This window comes from Medicago sativa, chromosome 2, assembly GCF_051527215.1.
Source record: "Medicago sativa cultivar Bolivia chromosome 2, Bolivia_mono, whole genome shotgun sequence".
Classification (NCBI taxonomy): Eukaryota; Viridiplantae; Streptophyta; class Magnoliopsida; order Fabales; family Fabaceae; genus Medicago; species Medicago sativa.
Genome location: NC_140750.1, coordinates 79,294,052 through 79,310,456, shown reverse-complemented (window position 1 = coordinate 79,310,456; position 16,405 = coordinate 79,294,052). Strand labels below are relative to the sequence as shown.

Sequence of the window (16,405 nt, the reverse complement as noted above, 5' to 3'; positions counted from 1 at the left end):
TTCTCTTCATACGCTTTAAGCTTCCTTTTTGTTGATTTCTTAGCTCTCTTTTGTTCATTCAGAACCTACTTAAGATGTAAATTTTTGTATATGGTCATGTACACTTGAACAAATATTAGATAGTCCAATTGACAATTTTTAATACCTTGTTATCATCAAAACTCTCAAGGTTCATTGTTAAACATATTTTGTTCCAACAATCTCCCCCTTTTTGTTGATGACAAACAATAGTATTTAAAATGTGCAATTGTTGTTAATCTAATTAACAAGTTGACTTAAAGGGTATGAGGTTTGCAAGCTCCTTCTGAGTCTAATAGTTCTTAAGGTGAGTTTTGTAAGCTCCCCCTGAGTTCTATTCAAGTTAATTAAATTCATCATTAAAAACGAAATAACTCTCAGAATATTCTCACATTAATAGACTAAGAGATAAGAAGTTGGTCCTATTAATTTAAAATGATTAAAAATTAAATTAATGGGGCTCAGAGCCTATAAATACTATACATACTACTCCCCCTTTTGTCATCAACAAAAAAAACTAAAGACAAAAAGAAAGAAGTAGGAAAAAGATAGTGAGAAAATATTAGAGAAGTAAACATATAAATATCAGAGCATAATTATATAAAAAAATATATCAGAGCGTATAGATATAGTAGAGCAATTTTAAGTCAGAAGCGCAAAGATGTTCAGAAGCAGATATATAATCAGAAGAACAAAAGATGTTCAGAAGCATAAAAATTCAGAGCAAAAACATAACAAGACACTTAAACTAAACAAGCTGAATGTGTGCAACTAAGGTTGGGCTTGTTTGTTCATCATATCAATCATCTTCTGTAGCATCAAGTTGGTCTGCTCTTGTTGCTTTTGCATATCCTCTTGCTTCTTTTGCATAGCTTCTTGCTGATGCTTCATCTCAAGCTTGAAGGATTCATTGCTCTTAAACAGATTTTCTTCTCTGATTTTAGCTTCTCTCAAGGCTTCTTTAGCTTCTTCTAGCTTTGCATCAGTAGAAGACTTATACTCAAGCATGAGTAGCTTCTGTTCCATGAGTTCTTTCTTCAACTTTTTATTCTCAGATTCCAAAGAAGCATTCTTGTTTAACAAGTCCTGACTTCCAGATGCTGACTTGAAATTGATATTTGTTAAGAAGCTTAGGTCCAGATCCTTTGGATGCACACCAGAAGGAATGAAGTCTGTAACTTCCCTTCCTTTTAAGCTTGGAGGACTCTGCACCCATGTTCTGAAAACCTTTACTCTTTGCAGATTGTTATCTATGCCTCTTAGCCAGTCTTGGAGTTGTTTCTGAGCTGAGTCTTGTTCATCTATGCATGTTCTTTGAAGTTCTGACAAGACAAAATCAACTCTCTCCTTTAATCTTTTCCATTGACTCTCATAGCTTTCTTTATGGACCAAATTATTTCTCTCTTCAATCAGCTTGACCAGCTCCTGTCCTATACTCTCACATACATGTTGTAAAGCTTTCTTTATGGACCAGATTATTTCTCTCTTCAATCAGCTTGACCAGCTCCTGTCCTATACTCTCACATACATGTTGTAACAAAGTAGAATCAAGGAATATGGTTGGTGGTAAGGGTATCTTTGTAGGTTTAGGTGGAGCTGTGGATACAATGGCTAAGTTGGATGATGAAGGTTGGCTATTTATGGTGTTAGTTGATTGAATGTTACTAGTTGATGGTTGATCATGAGTAGTTTCTATAACCATGGTAGAAGATTGAGGATCAACTTGATCATCCTCAGAGTCAGTGTCCATAGATGTGGCTATAGAAACACGGTTGTCAATGCAGGTTGGTTTGAAAACAGTTTCAGGTAAAGGAATGGTGGATGATTGGGTTTGATCAGGAACAAGTTGTTCAGGAACAATTTGTTCAGGTACTGAAACATGCTCAGATGTAGAGACATGTTCAGGGCTAGTGATTCTGTCAGAGCTCATTTGTGGGGCTATCTGTGTGTTGAGTGTTTGTTGTTGGGGGCTTTCTGAAGTAACTTCCTCATAAGCAACTACTTCAGAAGCAACTTCAGAGGCTTTCTCTGAGTGTTGTCTAACCTTTGGTAGTTCACCAGAGTAGTGACTTACCAGATTGTCTAGGACAGTTGTGTCTTGTGTTGGGTTGGTTGAGGGTGGTTGAGATGATGAGGATTCAACATTTACCTCATCAGGTACAACCATGTTGAGAGGTTGAATGATTTATGGTTGAAAAGAATGGTTTAGGGGTAGTCTTTCACATACTTTGTTTCTCATCTCAGACATTTCACCTATCCTTTCATCAACTGAAGGAATCATAGGCTCAAATTTTAGGCTTAATGTGTTTGATTTTGTAAATTTGGCCTAAGGGTGGTTGAATGATTTATGGTTGAAAAGAATGGTTTAGGGGTAGTCTTTCACATACTTTGTTTCTCATCTCAGACATTTCACCTATCCTTTCATCAACTGAAGGAATCATAGGCTCAAAAGGAATAGTCTGAGAAGGCTTTTTGAAAGTCTTGGTTTTAGGCTTAATGTGTTTGATTTTGTAAATTTGGCCTAAGGGTCTATCATCTGAGTCGGTGGATGATGATGAGGATTGAGTTGAGTCTGATTCTATGTCTTCAACAGTGTGAGAGTGTGGAGAATGAGGAATACCTGTGACAGCATCTGGAGCAGCAGCTTCAGACCCAGCAGCTTGGTCTTCCTGAACACCTTCTGACCCATCAGCACTTACTATCATCAACATTTTCTCAGCTTCTGAAGGAGCTAGCTCTTGCACTGCTTCAGTAGCCTTGACTACTTCTTGAGCTACCTCTCCAGCATCCTCTCTCACAATACTTGAAGCAGGAACTTCAATTCCTCTTGCAAGTTCTCTAATTCTCTCAAGTGCAGCAACATCTTCCATCTTCTTCTTCTTCAGCTCTCTAGTAACCAACTCAGTGGTCTCAATCTGCTCTTCTTCTTCTTGCACATAAGCTGACTCTTTGATCTTCCTTAGCACTGACTTTCTCTTCTTCTTAGGTACTTGACGTTGTTCAGAAGCAGTTTGAGAAGAAGCAACAACTTTTTCACTCCTTGTCTTCTTGTTCAGAACAACATCAGCATCCAGCTCCTAAACTTCCTTTTGAATTGATGGCACGCCAGAACCACCAACACTCTTATCCTTCTTAATTCCCTTTGCCTTCTTCTACTTAGGCTCTTCATCACCAAGATACTCTTCCTTGGTAATAGCCTTTCTCTTGGATTTTCTGCCCTTTGCAACTGGCAATGCTCCACCATACATGGTCTCAGGAACATCTTCCAATCTAATCTTCTTACTAGTCAGAGCATTATGCTCTTGAATGTAATACATTTGAACATCCAGAGGCTCTTGCTTGCAGATTGGTGGGAAGCTTTCCATCAGATTTGAAATAGCATCTGATTCCTTCAAATCTGTAGGGAGCTCTATGAACCTATCTTTAGGAATTAAAGACATATTCCTAAGGGTTTTGCCACTGATGACTTTGCCTGTGACAGTATCCAGATGAGTGTCATTGTAGAACTGAATTTCACTGATAGGCTTCAGAATCCCTCCTTGATGAAGAATTTCTGAAATAACTCTCCCATAAGGCACCCATGATCTGTTCTTGTCCTGAATTTCTCTCAGCTCTTTGATCATGTGCCTGAAAATGTACTTAGGTACATTTACCCTTGTTTTGTTGATAAAGTGATGCAGAAACACTTTATGAGCCAGAGAGGGTTGATCACTGCCTCTACCTTTTGGAAGTAGATTCTCATTCTGGATTTTCAGAAGCATCTTCTTCTCTATGCTTAAATCACTGTACTTGCCACCCTTCTTCATTCCATAGATTGTCTCGTTGACAATTGACTTCCAAGGACTTGTCTGTGCATTGGGTATATCTGAACCTTCATACTTCCCAGAAGTATCTCTTCTGAGTACTATAGCAACAACATTTTCAGAGATAAATACTAGGATCCAAAAGACGTTGGACCTGATTTCCAGACATCTGTATGGTTCCAAGCCCATCTCTTCTCTTGTTTTCCCAACAAGAGAAAGATCTATCAGAATCTTCTGCTTCTCTTCAGCTTCAGCAACAGCTTTGTTGTAGACAGAGGCTCTAACCCAGAAGTGTCTCACCAGAGCTTCATATATTGGTCCATTCAACATAGTGAAGTAATCCATTAAGCCATGTGCTTCATAGTAACTTCTGATGTCGCACCCATGATGTGCTAGAGATATGAAATCCATTGGATTCTCAGTTTGAATGGTTAACTCCCATTCTTCTAGCTTCATAGTTCTTCCAGCAATTTCGTAAGCAGGTGCTTCTTGTGAGGACGATTCTGGATCATTCTGTTGTTGCATGCTAGAGGTTGATTTTGGAATATCTTGATTCGAACTAGATGATGCCATAGATGATGATGAAGATTTTAGGGTTCTTAAGGTTTTGAGATGCAGGGATGAAGGTGAGAAAAACATAAGAAGGAGGGTTGAATTGTGTTTGATTTTTCTTCGTTTCTCTAGGCTGAAACACACTGGTCAGAAGCAAGTTGAGACTGCTTCTGAAGTGGTATTCAGAATCTAAATGCAGCGGATAAAAACAGAGAGAGAGAAGGAAGAAAGACACAAAGCAATTATACTGGTTCCTTCCACAAACCGGAAGTAGTCCAGTCCCCCTTGCTCTTCCAAGGAGAGTTCACTAAAATGTAATGTCAAATTACAACTGCTCACTGCTAAACTTAGCAAGAGACTTCAAATTGCTCAAGCACACACGCAAGAGACTTCCTATGCTCCTGAACACAATCAAGAGACTTCTAATGCTCAATCACACAAGCAAGATACTTCTAATCAAACAAGATTACAAAGAAAAATGTTTTAGGTTGAACACTTGATATACAATCAGAGGTGCTCACAATACAAAACAGATACAGACTCTTAAGACTTTAGAATTTCTAAGATATGAACTTGAAAACAGAAATTCTAAATGAACTTTTGAAAGCAGAATAATTTCAGCAGAGTTTTGGCGCTTGTAAATTATAGTTAAGTCTAATGTCATTCTTTAAATCTTCACTCCTTTATATAGAGGTGTGAAAGTGACGTTGTGAAATTGCCAGCCCATCAAAAAGAGTCGTTGTTGAAGCTTGATCTTTCACCAATGATTTCTTGCCTGATTTAGATATTGTCCTATGAAGGATCAATTTCAAATCCATTCCAGTTGAGAGGGAACAATTCTGCAGGCTTGGTTGGATATCAGAGCTGTTGTTTTGTCTTGTAGCAGCGACATAGAACAGAGTAGTGGAGAAGGTGGTTGTACAGTTCGTACAAAGTATAATGTCAACGCTTTTGTTTCTTTTGTAAGCAAATGCCTTCAAATCCTTTAGAGATGACTGTTGCACAATTCCATTAGTCTTCTGCCATTGCTTTCGAATCCATTGAACAACTTTTGAAGTATTAAATCTTGAATCTCCAACTTCTGGTATTTTCGGCTTCTGATGAAGTCGCTTCTGAACTTGCTTCTGATGAACTTGCTTCTGATGACGTCATCATCTTCAGGAGCACTTTGTCTTCAGGAGCACTTTTTGTCTTCAGGAGCACTTTTCTTCAGACGCTTTAAGCTTCCTTTTTGTTGATTTCTTAGCTCTCTTTTGTTCTTTAGAACCCATATATGATGTAAATTTTTTGACTATGGTCCTGTACACTCGAACAAATATTAGCTAGTCCAATTGAAATTTTTTAATACATTGTTATCATCAAAACTTTCAAAGGTTTATTGTTAAACACATTTTGTTCCAACAAGGGAGATATGCTTACTTCGCAATGAAGGTTGAATGAGGAAAGTGTTTGTAGTGAAGTGAGTAGTGTGTGAATTGACTAAGTGTTTTTAGTAAAACGTTTGCAATTCAGAAAAGACAAACAAACATAGCATTAATGACAAAGGGGGCGCGTGATAGTACATTCAAAGCTATAATCATCATTGCCCTCTTACGTTATACAACCATACACATAAACCACGTCAGAAGTTCTCAGAGTAACTGCCAAGTTAGCGGGCCAGGTGTCACTAAAAAAAATAACTTCCAGCGTTTCCACTAACTCTGCTATTCAGAAGCACAAAATCCAGCTTCTGGACTTCAGATGCTGACGTCATCATCAGAAGCACATTTTCCTCAGAACCTCAACAAGAAGCTTCTGATGGACCATAGCTTCTGAACAGACTTCAGAACCTAAATTCCTATTCAGGAGCACGCAAACTTTTAATCAGACACATAGTGCATGTTCAAATTTTTCTTTATAAAATCAAATCTTTCAACAGTTAAAAGCTTAGTAAATATATCAGCCCATTGATTCTCAGTATCAATGAATTGTATATCTAAAATTCCTTTTTGAACATAGTCTCTGACAAAATGGTGTTTGATTTTAATATGCTTGGCTCTAGAATGCAAAATTGGATTTTTAGACAAACAAATAGCAGCAGTATTATCACAATAAATGGGAATACTATTAGCATTAATCTGATAGTCTTCCAACTGATGTTTCATCCAAAGTAGTTGTGTACAACAACTTGCAGCTGAAATGTATTCTGCTTCTACTGTAGACATAACAATAGTTGATTGTCTTTTGCTAGCCCAGGATATCAGATTATCACCCAGAAATTGACAATTGCCACTGGTTGACTTTCTTTCAATCCTATCACCAGCATAATCAGCATCACAAAATCCAACCAACTGATAATCTAAGGATTTCCTATAGAGGAGTCCAAGATTAGTTGTTCTTTTCAAATACCTGAAGATTCTCTTAACAGCAGTTAAATGAGATTCTCTAGGATCTGATTGGAATCTTGCACACAAGCATACACTGAATAAAATATCTGGTCTAGAGAGAACCAATCATACCTCTATATAGCTTCTGATCTACTTTTGTTCCAGTATCTTCTTTGCTTAAAGTGCAGGTTGGATGCATTGAAGTGTTCATCACTTTACAACCTTCAAGCTTGAACTTCTTCAGAAGCTCCTTAGTATACTTTGTTTGATGAACATATACTCCATCTTTGCTTTGATTAATTTGAATTCCAAGGAAGAACTTCAGCTCTCCCATCATGCTTATTTCAAATTCATCCTGCATTAACTTAGAAAATTCCTTGCAAAGAGATGCATTAGTAAAACCAAATATTATATCATCAACATATATCTGCACAACAAGAATATCTTTCTTAAGAGTCCTTCTGAAGAGTGTTGTGTCAACTTGGCCTCTTTTAAAATCATTTTTGATTAAGAAATTACTTAGTCTATTATACCAAGCTCTGGGAGCTTGTTTCAAGCCATATAGTGATTTCTTAAGTTTGTAAACCAGGTCAGGATGCTTAAGATCCTCAAAACCAGGAGGTTGCTTGACAAACACTTCTTCTTCGATGACTCCATTTAGAAATGCACTCTTGACATCCATTTGATATAATATTATGCCATTATTAACTGCATAGGAAAGAAGTAACCTGATTGCTTCCAATCTTGCAACTGGAGCAAATGTTTCAGTATGATCAATGTCTTCTTGTTGACTGTAACCTTGTGCAACAAGTCTTGCTTTGTTTCTGGTTACTTCAACTTGTTCATTCAACTTGTTTCTGAATACCCATTTTGTTCCAATAATGTTCTTATGCTGAGGTTTGGGTACCAGATCCCACACATCATTTCTTTGAAACTGATTAAGCTCTTCCTGCATAGCTAGTATCCATCCATCATCTAAAAGTGCTTCATCAACTGTAGTAGGTTCAATCACTGATAACAGTCCTATCATAGACTCTTCTTGTTTGAAATATGATCTTGTTCTTCTAGGACTATCTTTGTTTCCAATGATTAGATCCTCAGGATGTGAAGACTTGTGCTTGAATTTACTCTTGGATTGAGTAGCTTGCTGAGAGCCATCTTGTGCTTCATCAGAAGCAACTTCATCTTGTGCTTCTGAGGTGGGTTCAGCTTCTGGACTGTCTTCAGAAGTTTCGAAACTGATCGGAGAATCACACTTGCTCTTGGTCCTATTCCAAACTGTCAGATAGACTCTTACAACAGGCAAAATTCGAAATGAATTAAGAAAGTTTCGCCATGTGTTACTAGATAGAAGACTTATCTTAAAATAGATATAGGCTCCGTTAAGTAAGGTCAACTTCTTTTGAGCTTACAATGGATAACTTATAAACTTAAATATTCAAAATAGACTTGTTTAGTAACATTTTGTTTTTGCGATTTTATAGTGATTTTTTACTAGTTTATTGCACTTTTTGATAAGCTATAAAATTAAGCCAGACACTTGACAGACAGCTAACAGCATAATATTGTAGTTCAATTTTTAAGCTTCAAATTATAAGTCCCACATCGGAAGAGTTGTAAGGAATAGAGTTGAAATTTCTTATAAAAACCAGCGTATGCTAAATTAAATATACATCACATGGATTCGAAAATGTATATTGATTGAAATTATTTGAATGACTCTTACTTCTTTTTTCATTTTTATTTTAGCAAAAAAAAAAAAAAAGTTAGAATCATCCAAATAATTTAGATTTTACTGCCAAGTGCTAACCAAAATATGTTCATGATCCTTTCAGTTGTTCAGATTGGGTTTATTTGGACGATTCCAAATCCAGTTTTAAGTCTTTAGTGAATCCCTCCTATCAACAAATCACCGGGTTTTTATCACACTGTTTCTCTTGGGTTTTGAAAAACAACTATAAACTTTTAGAAAATTCGACAAGGATCACTTGGAACTCAGACCGTTATCTACTTGTTTGTGAAAATACCCTTTTGGTTAAATTTCAATAAGAATTTCAAGTATTTGATATGAGATTAGCTTTGATCATCTTGATGTTTCGCAATTTGACCCTGATAAAAGTATATCCTTTTCGTTCAAATCGATTTTTGTTGCTTTTTGGTCCTTCATTTCTTATGCTTTTCTAAGTGATGATGATGATGATATTTTGTTAGGAGAAACAATAATTGGATATGCAAGGTTTTATATTTGAAAATAAAATTGAACGTCTTAGTTAATGATATGATTGCATTCCAGTGACACATTTCCATATCAAGACTTAGCTTGCAATGTAGATTTTAAGAGTTTGTAAATCATAAACTAGCTAGTTGCTTCCTCTTAGGTTACAAATTCCAGTAGAATAAACCATTAATTTAGTTCCTAAACATCACACACTCTCCAATTTAGTCCCTTATATTAAATAATCTCTAGAGTATACGAAAATCCATCAAAATAGTCATTAACATTTTAATAAATTAGATAATTTGACAAATTGTATATAGTTTGAGGACTAGTTATTATATTTATATAGTTTAGGACTAAATAGAAAAGAGAAAGATAATTTAGACTGAATTGATGGTTTATTCAATTCCAATATTATGTATGGTATCAAGTGCTGGATGTCTGTTTCCAGGTGCTTCATTTCTGTTGTAGATTTGTAAACATCTTGAGGATCAACAAGCATGGCTAAAGTGAGATCACAAAATGCTGCTACTTTCTCGGGAGATGATTAATATCTGCAGAAACAAATGCACAAATACACTTTCAATTTTATAGCTTATCTTCTCCTTTATGTGTCTCTTTATAAAGAACTTACTTAGCTCCCTAGCTGATTAGAGGATCACACTTGCTCTTTGACCTATTCCAAACAGTGAGATCAACTCTTCAACAAGAAAATTTTGAGAACCAATTAGGATATGAAGAACTAGTAAACATCTTGAAAGGATATAGGAAACAAGTTTGAAATTTTAAAGACATAATCGTAAGTCAGACTGAAGAATAAAAATTGCACGGATATAGGAACCAATTAGGATATGAAGAATAAAAACTCAGGTGGATGAAACTCTTGAGAACTTTTTGTGAGATGAATAGGAATTAATATCAGTTCCTATCAATGATCCGTTTGGGTTGGCTTATTAGCTTATGCAAATAAATAAGTTTTTATGCATTATTCATAAGTTTGTCAAGGTAGTTTATGAAAAAACAGCTTATGAAGATACAATTTTCGTTAGTGAAAACTAATCAATTAACATAAAATCTTATTTAATTGCATAAGTTATATTTCAAAAGCTTACAAATAAGTCAATCCAAACAGACCCCAAATGTCAACTAAGCAAGTTTGAAAGTGAAACAAGACTTTCTCTAATATACATGTATTGTTTTTAAAGGAATTACTAATACGAATTTAATTAACAAGGCTTCCTTTTTTTTTCCTCTTGAAATAATGATAGCTCTCAAATAAAACTTGAAAAACTTATCTTTCCACATAAAAGAAAGAAAAACAAGAATATAGCACCAACTAAAAATGCTAGAAAGGTCAAAATACTGCTTTTTTTCATTCAGATTTGTAAAGTAACGTTCCCTACAAAAAATCATCATATGATTGAATTGGTGGAAACTTAGTTAGTGTCCACATCAATGGCCATTGATTCTGTGACGGAAAATGAACTCCTTGTTTGAGCAGCAACACTAGAGTCTACCTCCATAGCAGAAGCCCTGGAAGGTGATGCTGGCTGCACCTCCACATCTGGATAAGCTGCCTTAAACCTTGCTCTCAGTCCTTCATCCACTAACCTTACACCACTCAATTGATTACCAAGAGACATCCACCCTGCATGAGTATTGTGCATGCGAGCAAACAACTCCACCTTTCTTGTTCCGGGACTTATCCTCTCCAACAAAGCATACATCTCATCTGGCTTTCGGCTTGTTTCCCGGACTTCAGAAACAATAACATCAGTGTCAATGTTTCTGTTTACTTCAGGACTACCCTTTATCCCAACAAGACAATGTTCCTTGCTGTGATTGAGCCAATGGCCCGTACGTCCAGTTCTAATTATTCGCTGAAGTTGATTTGTTTTCACCCAAATGATCTCCTCAACACATTTATATCCCCAACGTTCTAAGCATTCTCGTCCAAGTTCCATCGCACGCCCAGTGACCCATAGAAAAATAAGCCCATGAGTTTGTAGAGCAGCGACATTAAGAGTGCGCATTTCATCATCTGCCATTGTTCCATAAGGCAGCTCCATGTGAATGTCCCACGGTGGATCAGCCATTATTACTCCAAACTTACCTAATATGTCCATTCTAAAGTTACGAATATCACAGTTGATCCATTGTGGTTCGCCTAGTTCCACTTCAGAACAATACTCAGGTCGCTGCTGCCTTAGTGGTTTGGGAGGAGGAGGAGCACACATCATTGTTGGAGGCAAATCAGGTGTAGGGTCATCCTCATAGTGAACATATTTACATGTGTTCATGTGCCGGCAAGTACGAAGAAAAGGACAGTCTCCCAAACTAATGTCAGTATGAAGAGCAATGATTCGTCTAAAATGAAGCTTATTACATGCTATAAAGGAACCAGTCCGGCGTCGACAATCTTCTTTTGTTGGTAAGTCACAATATGGCCTCATCTGAGAACCACCTTTAGTTTTGAACTTAGCAGCTACAGCAGCCTCCCTTATACTTGGAGTCTGAATAATTTTTAAAAGCTCCTTAGCAGTTTCGTATTTTTGCAGCTCCCTAAATGATTTCTTATTAATTAAAGCATCAACATCCTCCAAATTCATACTATCGGTTGCAATTTGTTGCCGATTTTGATTCATATTACCATCTCCGAGACTCAATTCATGCTGCTGCAGCAGTTGATGTTGTGCAGTTTCAGGCAATTCTCTCAATAGACGGGTCCTATTTATATTCAAAACCATGATTCTTGATTTGCCACTTACAGCAAACTCTTCCAATTCGACAGCACCATTATCATCTGCCATTGACCTCAAAGCTATCTCGACTGCAAGCGTTGGCCCTCCTGAATCTCCAGCAAGCTCTTGAAATGCGGCTTTGTCTTGTGGTGTAAAGGTTTGATCATTCTCCAATTTCCTAGATAAAGTGGAAGAATCAATTTCCAAAAAAGGTAGTCGACTTAAAAGACAAACAGCAACCATCGATTGAACAGCCGACAAAGGACTAACTTTCTCTGATACTGGATTTGTAGTGACAACAAAAGAGGTTTTCGAGGTTTTATTATTATAAGGTTTTTGAGGTAGTTGTTGGAGAGATGATTTCGATTTGGGAGGGTTGAAATAGGTTAGAGGGGGTGTAGGAGAAAAAGGACGATGGTTGAAAGAAGAGAGAACTTTGAGAGAAAGGTCGAGAGAAGAAACAAAATTAGGTATAACAGATTGTACAGAAGAAAGCATGTTCATATGTGACTTGTGCTGGGTTTCTATGCGAGCTTTAAGACTGTTTATACCTTCATCTGTCTCCATCTCCATTGATGATGAATGATTGATTCCAATCAGATCAATCCACCAAGCAGTGCCGCGATCTTCAGGTTACTGGTAGTTTCTAACAGACTATGTCGATCTAGGGTTTTGATTTTATTTTTTGTCGATCTAGGGTTTTGGTTTTATTGTTTAAAACAAGGATTCCTCTGGCCTTATATAGTAGAGAATACTTGCTATTGGGCTGAGTTTTCACTTATCCAGTCATATTTTGTTTACTCGTTTAAAAATATAATAATTTATATTATATTTGTTATATTATTACATTGTTCATATCATTTAAAAGATAAGTATAGTTTGTTACAATATAAAAGTACAAAATATCTATTATTTATATTTTTTTTAGAATCTACTATATATACATATATTTTTAATCAAAATCAATAATTTTATTTAAAATTTCATAAAAAAAGTCTTCGTGAGCTTAGCTCAGTTGGTAAGAACGATGCATAATATATGCAAGGTCTGGGGTTCCAACCCCGACCACCACAAAAAAAAAATGTTGTTCCTAATTTATACTCCCTCTGGTTCCTTTTTAAGTGTCGTTTTAGAATTTTAACACAAAAATAGCGAAGTGTATTTTTGCACATTTTTTTCCTGTTATACCATCATTTTATTCCACTAATAATTTCCTATTTTTTTGCACACACTTTATCTTTCCAATAAATTTAATATGTAACAAACAATTGTCAGTTAATTACTACTCTCTTTCTTCAACAAATTCCTATTTTTTTGCGCGCTTTATCTTTCTCTCATAACAAACAATTTCCAATTTTCTAAATATTGTGCATATCTCTTTAATTATTTTAAGTCTATATCAAAATTATTCCAACTTCACATTAATCAAAAGTTAAGGAAAAATTAACTTTAATTCCTCTAACTCCTTTAATCAAAATTAAGGCTTCAACTATGACTTCAACCAATGTTAGATTCACACCGTGTGACATGAATTTGAATGTTGAGATTCCTCATTTACCAGATTTAAATATTGTTGTTGAAACATCATTAATAAACCAACCTATATTTGATTTAGAGGAGTCATATGAAGATGACTTAAAAGATGAGACATAAGAGAGCAATATTGGTATTGGTACAATATTTATCTCTTTATATCCGTTTACTTTATCACTTTTATCGAATTCTACATCATGTTTAAATTTGAAGATAACAAGAAACAAATTTTGTTTTAAAACAAAAAAACAAACTTTGTTTAAAAAAACAAACTTTTGTTTTCTAAATATATAAGAGTAATTGACAAATCATACCCTTAAAAATACCAAAATGGTAGTTAAATAGGAACATAAAATTCACCATAAAACGACACTTAAAAAGGAATAGAGGAAGTAATCATTATCACGATAAGAAAAGCGGACAGATAAGGTGGTAAATGCTAGTAAAATTAAAAATAAAGTGAGGCCGACTTGTCAATAATAATAGGAAAAATAATAGGATAAGAATCACTTGACAGTTGACAAACAGCTAACATGATGCTCTAGTTCACCTTTTAAGCCTTCAAACAATAATAAATCCAATATCGGTAGAGTTGTGAGGAATAAAGCTGAAATTTTTCCTTTAAAAGCACAACATTTTTTGTTAGGATCGTTGTTACATGGCCGACAGATGGTTTGCTCCTTCGTCGCGGATTGCTTTGTTTTTATCATATTTGCACCTGTCTCCATCTCGGGTTCTCTCGATAGTGGTTCGACCCGCAAAGCTTCTCCGATGATTCGGTTGGTCTAACCGTCGATGTCTCGGTGCATATGTTGGTTTTGGTTTAAAAAAACATAATGGGTTTGTCAAATGGTTGTTGTCTCGTGTCTGGTTGGTGATATCGTTTCTAGACTCTTTGATCGTTGTCTATATGTGCTGGGATCCGGAGGTTTCTAGATTTTGGGTTCGCCTCCAATATGTCAAAACTGCCTTAATATTTGTATTAGTACTCGTGATTGATTTTAGGTTGGTTGTAATATCATCATCATTATCTTGTTTGATGTTGGATTGATACTCGATAGGCTTGAAATAGTACCTTTGCTTGTTGCTATTGCAGGTAGTTGTTATTTGTTGAACCGTTTTTTATTGACGGTCAATCCATTCACTAGTAAGTACACATTTGATTAGTGTTTGTTAGAATTAACTAGAGGTTACTTGACAAAAAAAAACTGAATTAACTAGAGGTTGGATCCATTGTGTTGTTTTAAATGTTTGTATTATCTCTTTGGATATGTCTACACTTAGTATGGACTTAATGATTAGGTTTTATGTCCCTCCGTTTGGATTAGGTTTTTATATCCCCCATTTTGTGTGTCATATGGATTCGAGGGTACCTAGCCAAGCTAGTGACGAGCACAATATCCTCTACTACAACAAGATTGAAGCTTAATTTTGTTGAGAAGTTGTTATAATGTTTCCACTTTTTGACGAAAAACGTGATCATTTCTTTCAAACTGAATCACCCACACGCATGAGAGTCAAATGAGTTGAAAAGTTGAGCGGATGATTTTTGCTTAGCTGCCTAAATTTCCAAATCGAAGAAAGTGATATGCCACAAGTTCGTGGTGCCCCGTAATGAAACCAAACCAATTAGAGATACCATGTCAAATTTTCTCAAAAAAGTCGTAAGAAAGAAATAGATGATCAATATCCTCCATCATGTCAACTTTATAGGGAAGAATTTTCTCCACCCAGGGCCGCACAAAGATAAACATTAGGATGAAGAACGTGTCTCCTAGTTAACTTGTATGTTATAGGTAAACGATTGTGAAGCAGACACCTAACAAAAATACCAACCTTTATAGGGACCTCCTTATTCCAAATTGTGTTTGTGTGATCAACTACCAAGATGTTAACCGACGACAACATCTAATTATAAGCACTTGTAGTATTGTATTTGATGAAAGCATGTAAATGTCAAAGCCACGTGTCAGTAAGATTAAACTCCAAAATAATATTAATTAAAATCTCACAGCACTCCTTGACCTGTTCATCCTCTCAAGCAAATAACTTTAGCCTCCTCTTTCAAGCATCACCATCCTCGCCCCACCCAAGAGTACATTTAAGCCAAGAGATTATATAATATATTAAATATATATTCAATTAAAAAAATGTAAATTACTAAATATCTTAAATATTAATTGATATAAATTTTAGGCTAAATACCATTTTTGATCCTTTTAGTTTGACATAATTCTCAAGTTAGTCCTTTAAGTTTTGAAAGTTTCATTTAGGTCCTTTTAGTTTGACAAAATTTCCAAGTTAGTCCTTTAAGTTTTAAAAGTTTCAAATAGGTCCTTTTAGTTGACAAATTATTTCATCGCTACCCCTACTGTCAGTCTCCGTTTAACCGATGTTGATGTAGCCGTTAAGTTGTTGACTTGGATCAAAATGTTGTTTTTTAAAAGCTCGAGGGTGTCAAAACGCTACGTTTAATGGTCACAAATGATCATTTATAGTGCTACAAAGATAACTATTTGCAACAACAAATGTCTTTCTAGCAGTATTAAACGACATTTATAGTGCTAGAATGATCATTTGTGACAATTAAACGTAACGTTTTGACACCTGGAGCTTTTAAAAGACAACGTTTTGATCCAAGTCAACAACTTAACAGATACATCAACATCAATTAATTATTAACTGATAGCATGGGTAACGGTGAAATAGTTTATCAACTAAAAAGACCTATATGAAACTTTTGAAACTTAAAGGACTAACTTGAAAATTCTGTCAAACCAAAAAGACCTAATTGAAACTTTCAAAACTTAAAGGACTAACTTGGGAATTCGGTCAAACTAAAAGGACCAAAATATGATATTTGGCCGAAATTTTATTATAAATTAAGAACGCCCTTTTATATCATTTTATATCTATTAGTTAGTTGAACCATTAATTTTATCAAACAATATAATTAGTTTATCAACTATCAATCATCATCATAAATTTTCAGCAATAAGTTATTAGAATCTAAATTATCTGCAAGTTTATGAGTTATATATTATTTTTAACAAATTATTATTATTATTATTATTATTATTATTATTATTATTATTATTATTATTATTATTATTATTATTATTTTTAGTCAATATAGCAAATTATTTTATTTTCAAGGACACCTAACGTCCCCTT

General features: G+C 35.2%; 1 protein-coding gene across 1 annotated transcript; it reads right to left on the bottom strand.

Annotated features, from left to right (window-relative positions):
• Positions 1 to 10,307: 10,307 nt before the first annotated feature.
• LOC146951164 (putative N(6)-adenosine-methyltransferase MT-A70-like) lies at positions 10,308 to 12,370 on the bottom strand. The gene has a single exon (XM_085741590.1). The coding sequence runs from the start codon at positions 12,269 to 12,271 to the stop codon at positions 10,394 to 10,396; it is 1,878 nt and encodes a 625-aa protein (XP_085597716.1). The 5' UTR covers positions 12,272 to 12,370; the 3' UTR covers positions 10,308 to 10,393.
• Between the last annotated feature and the right edge of the window lie 4,035 nt (positions 12,371 to 16,405).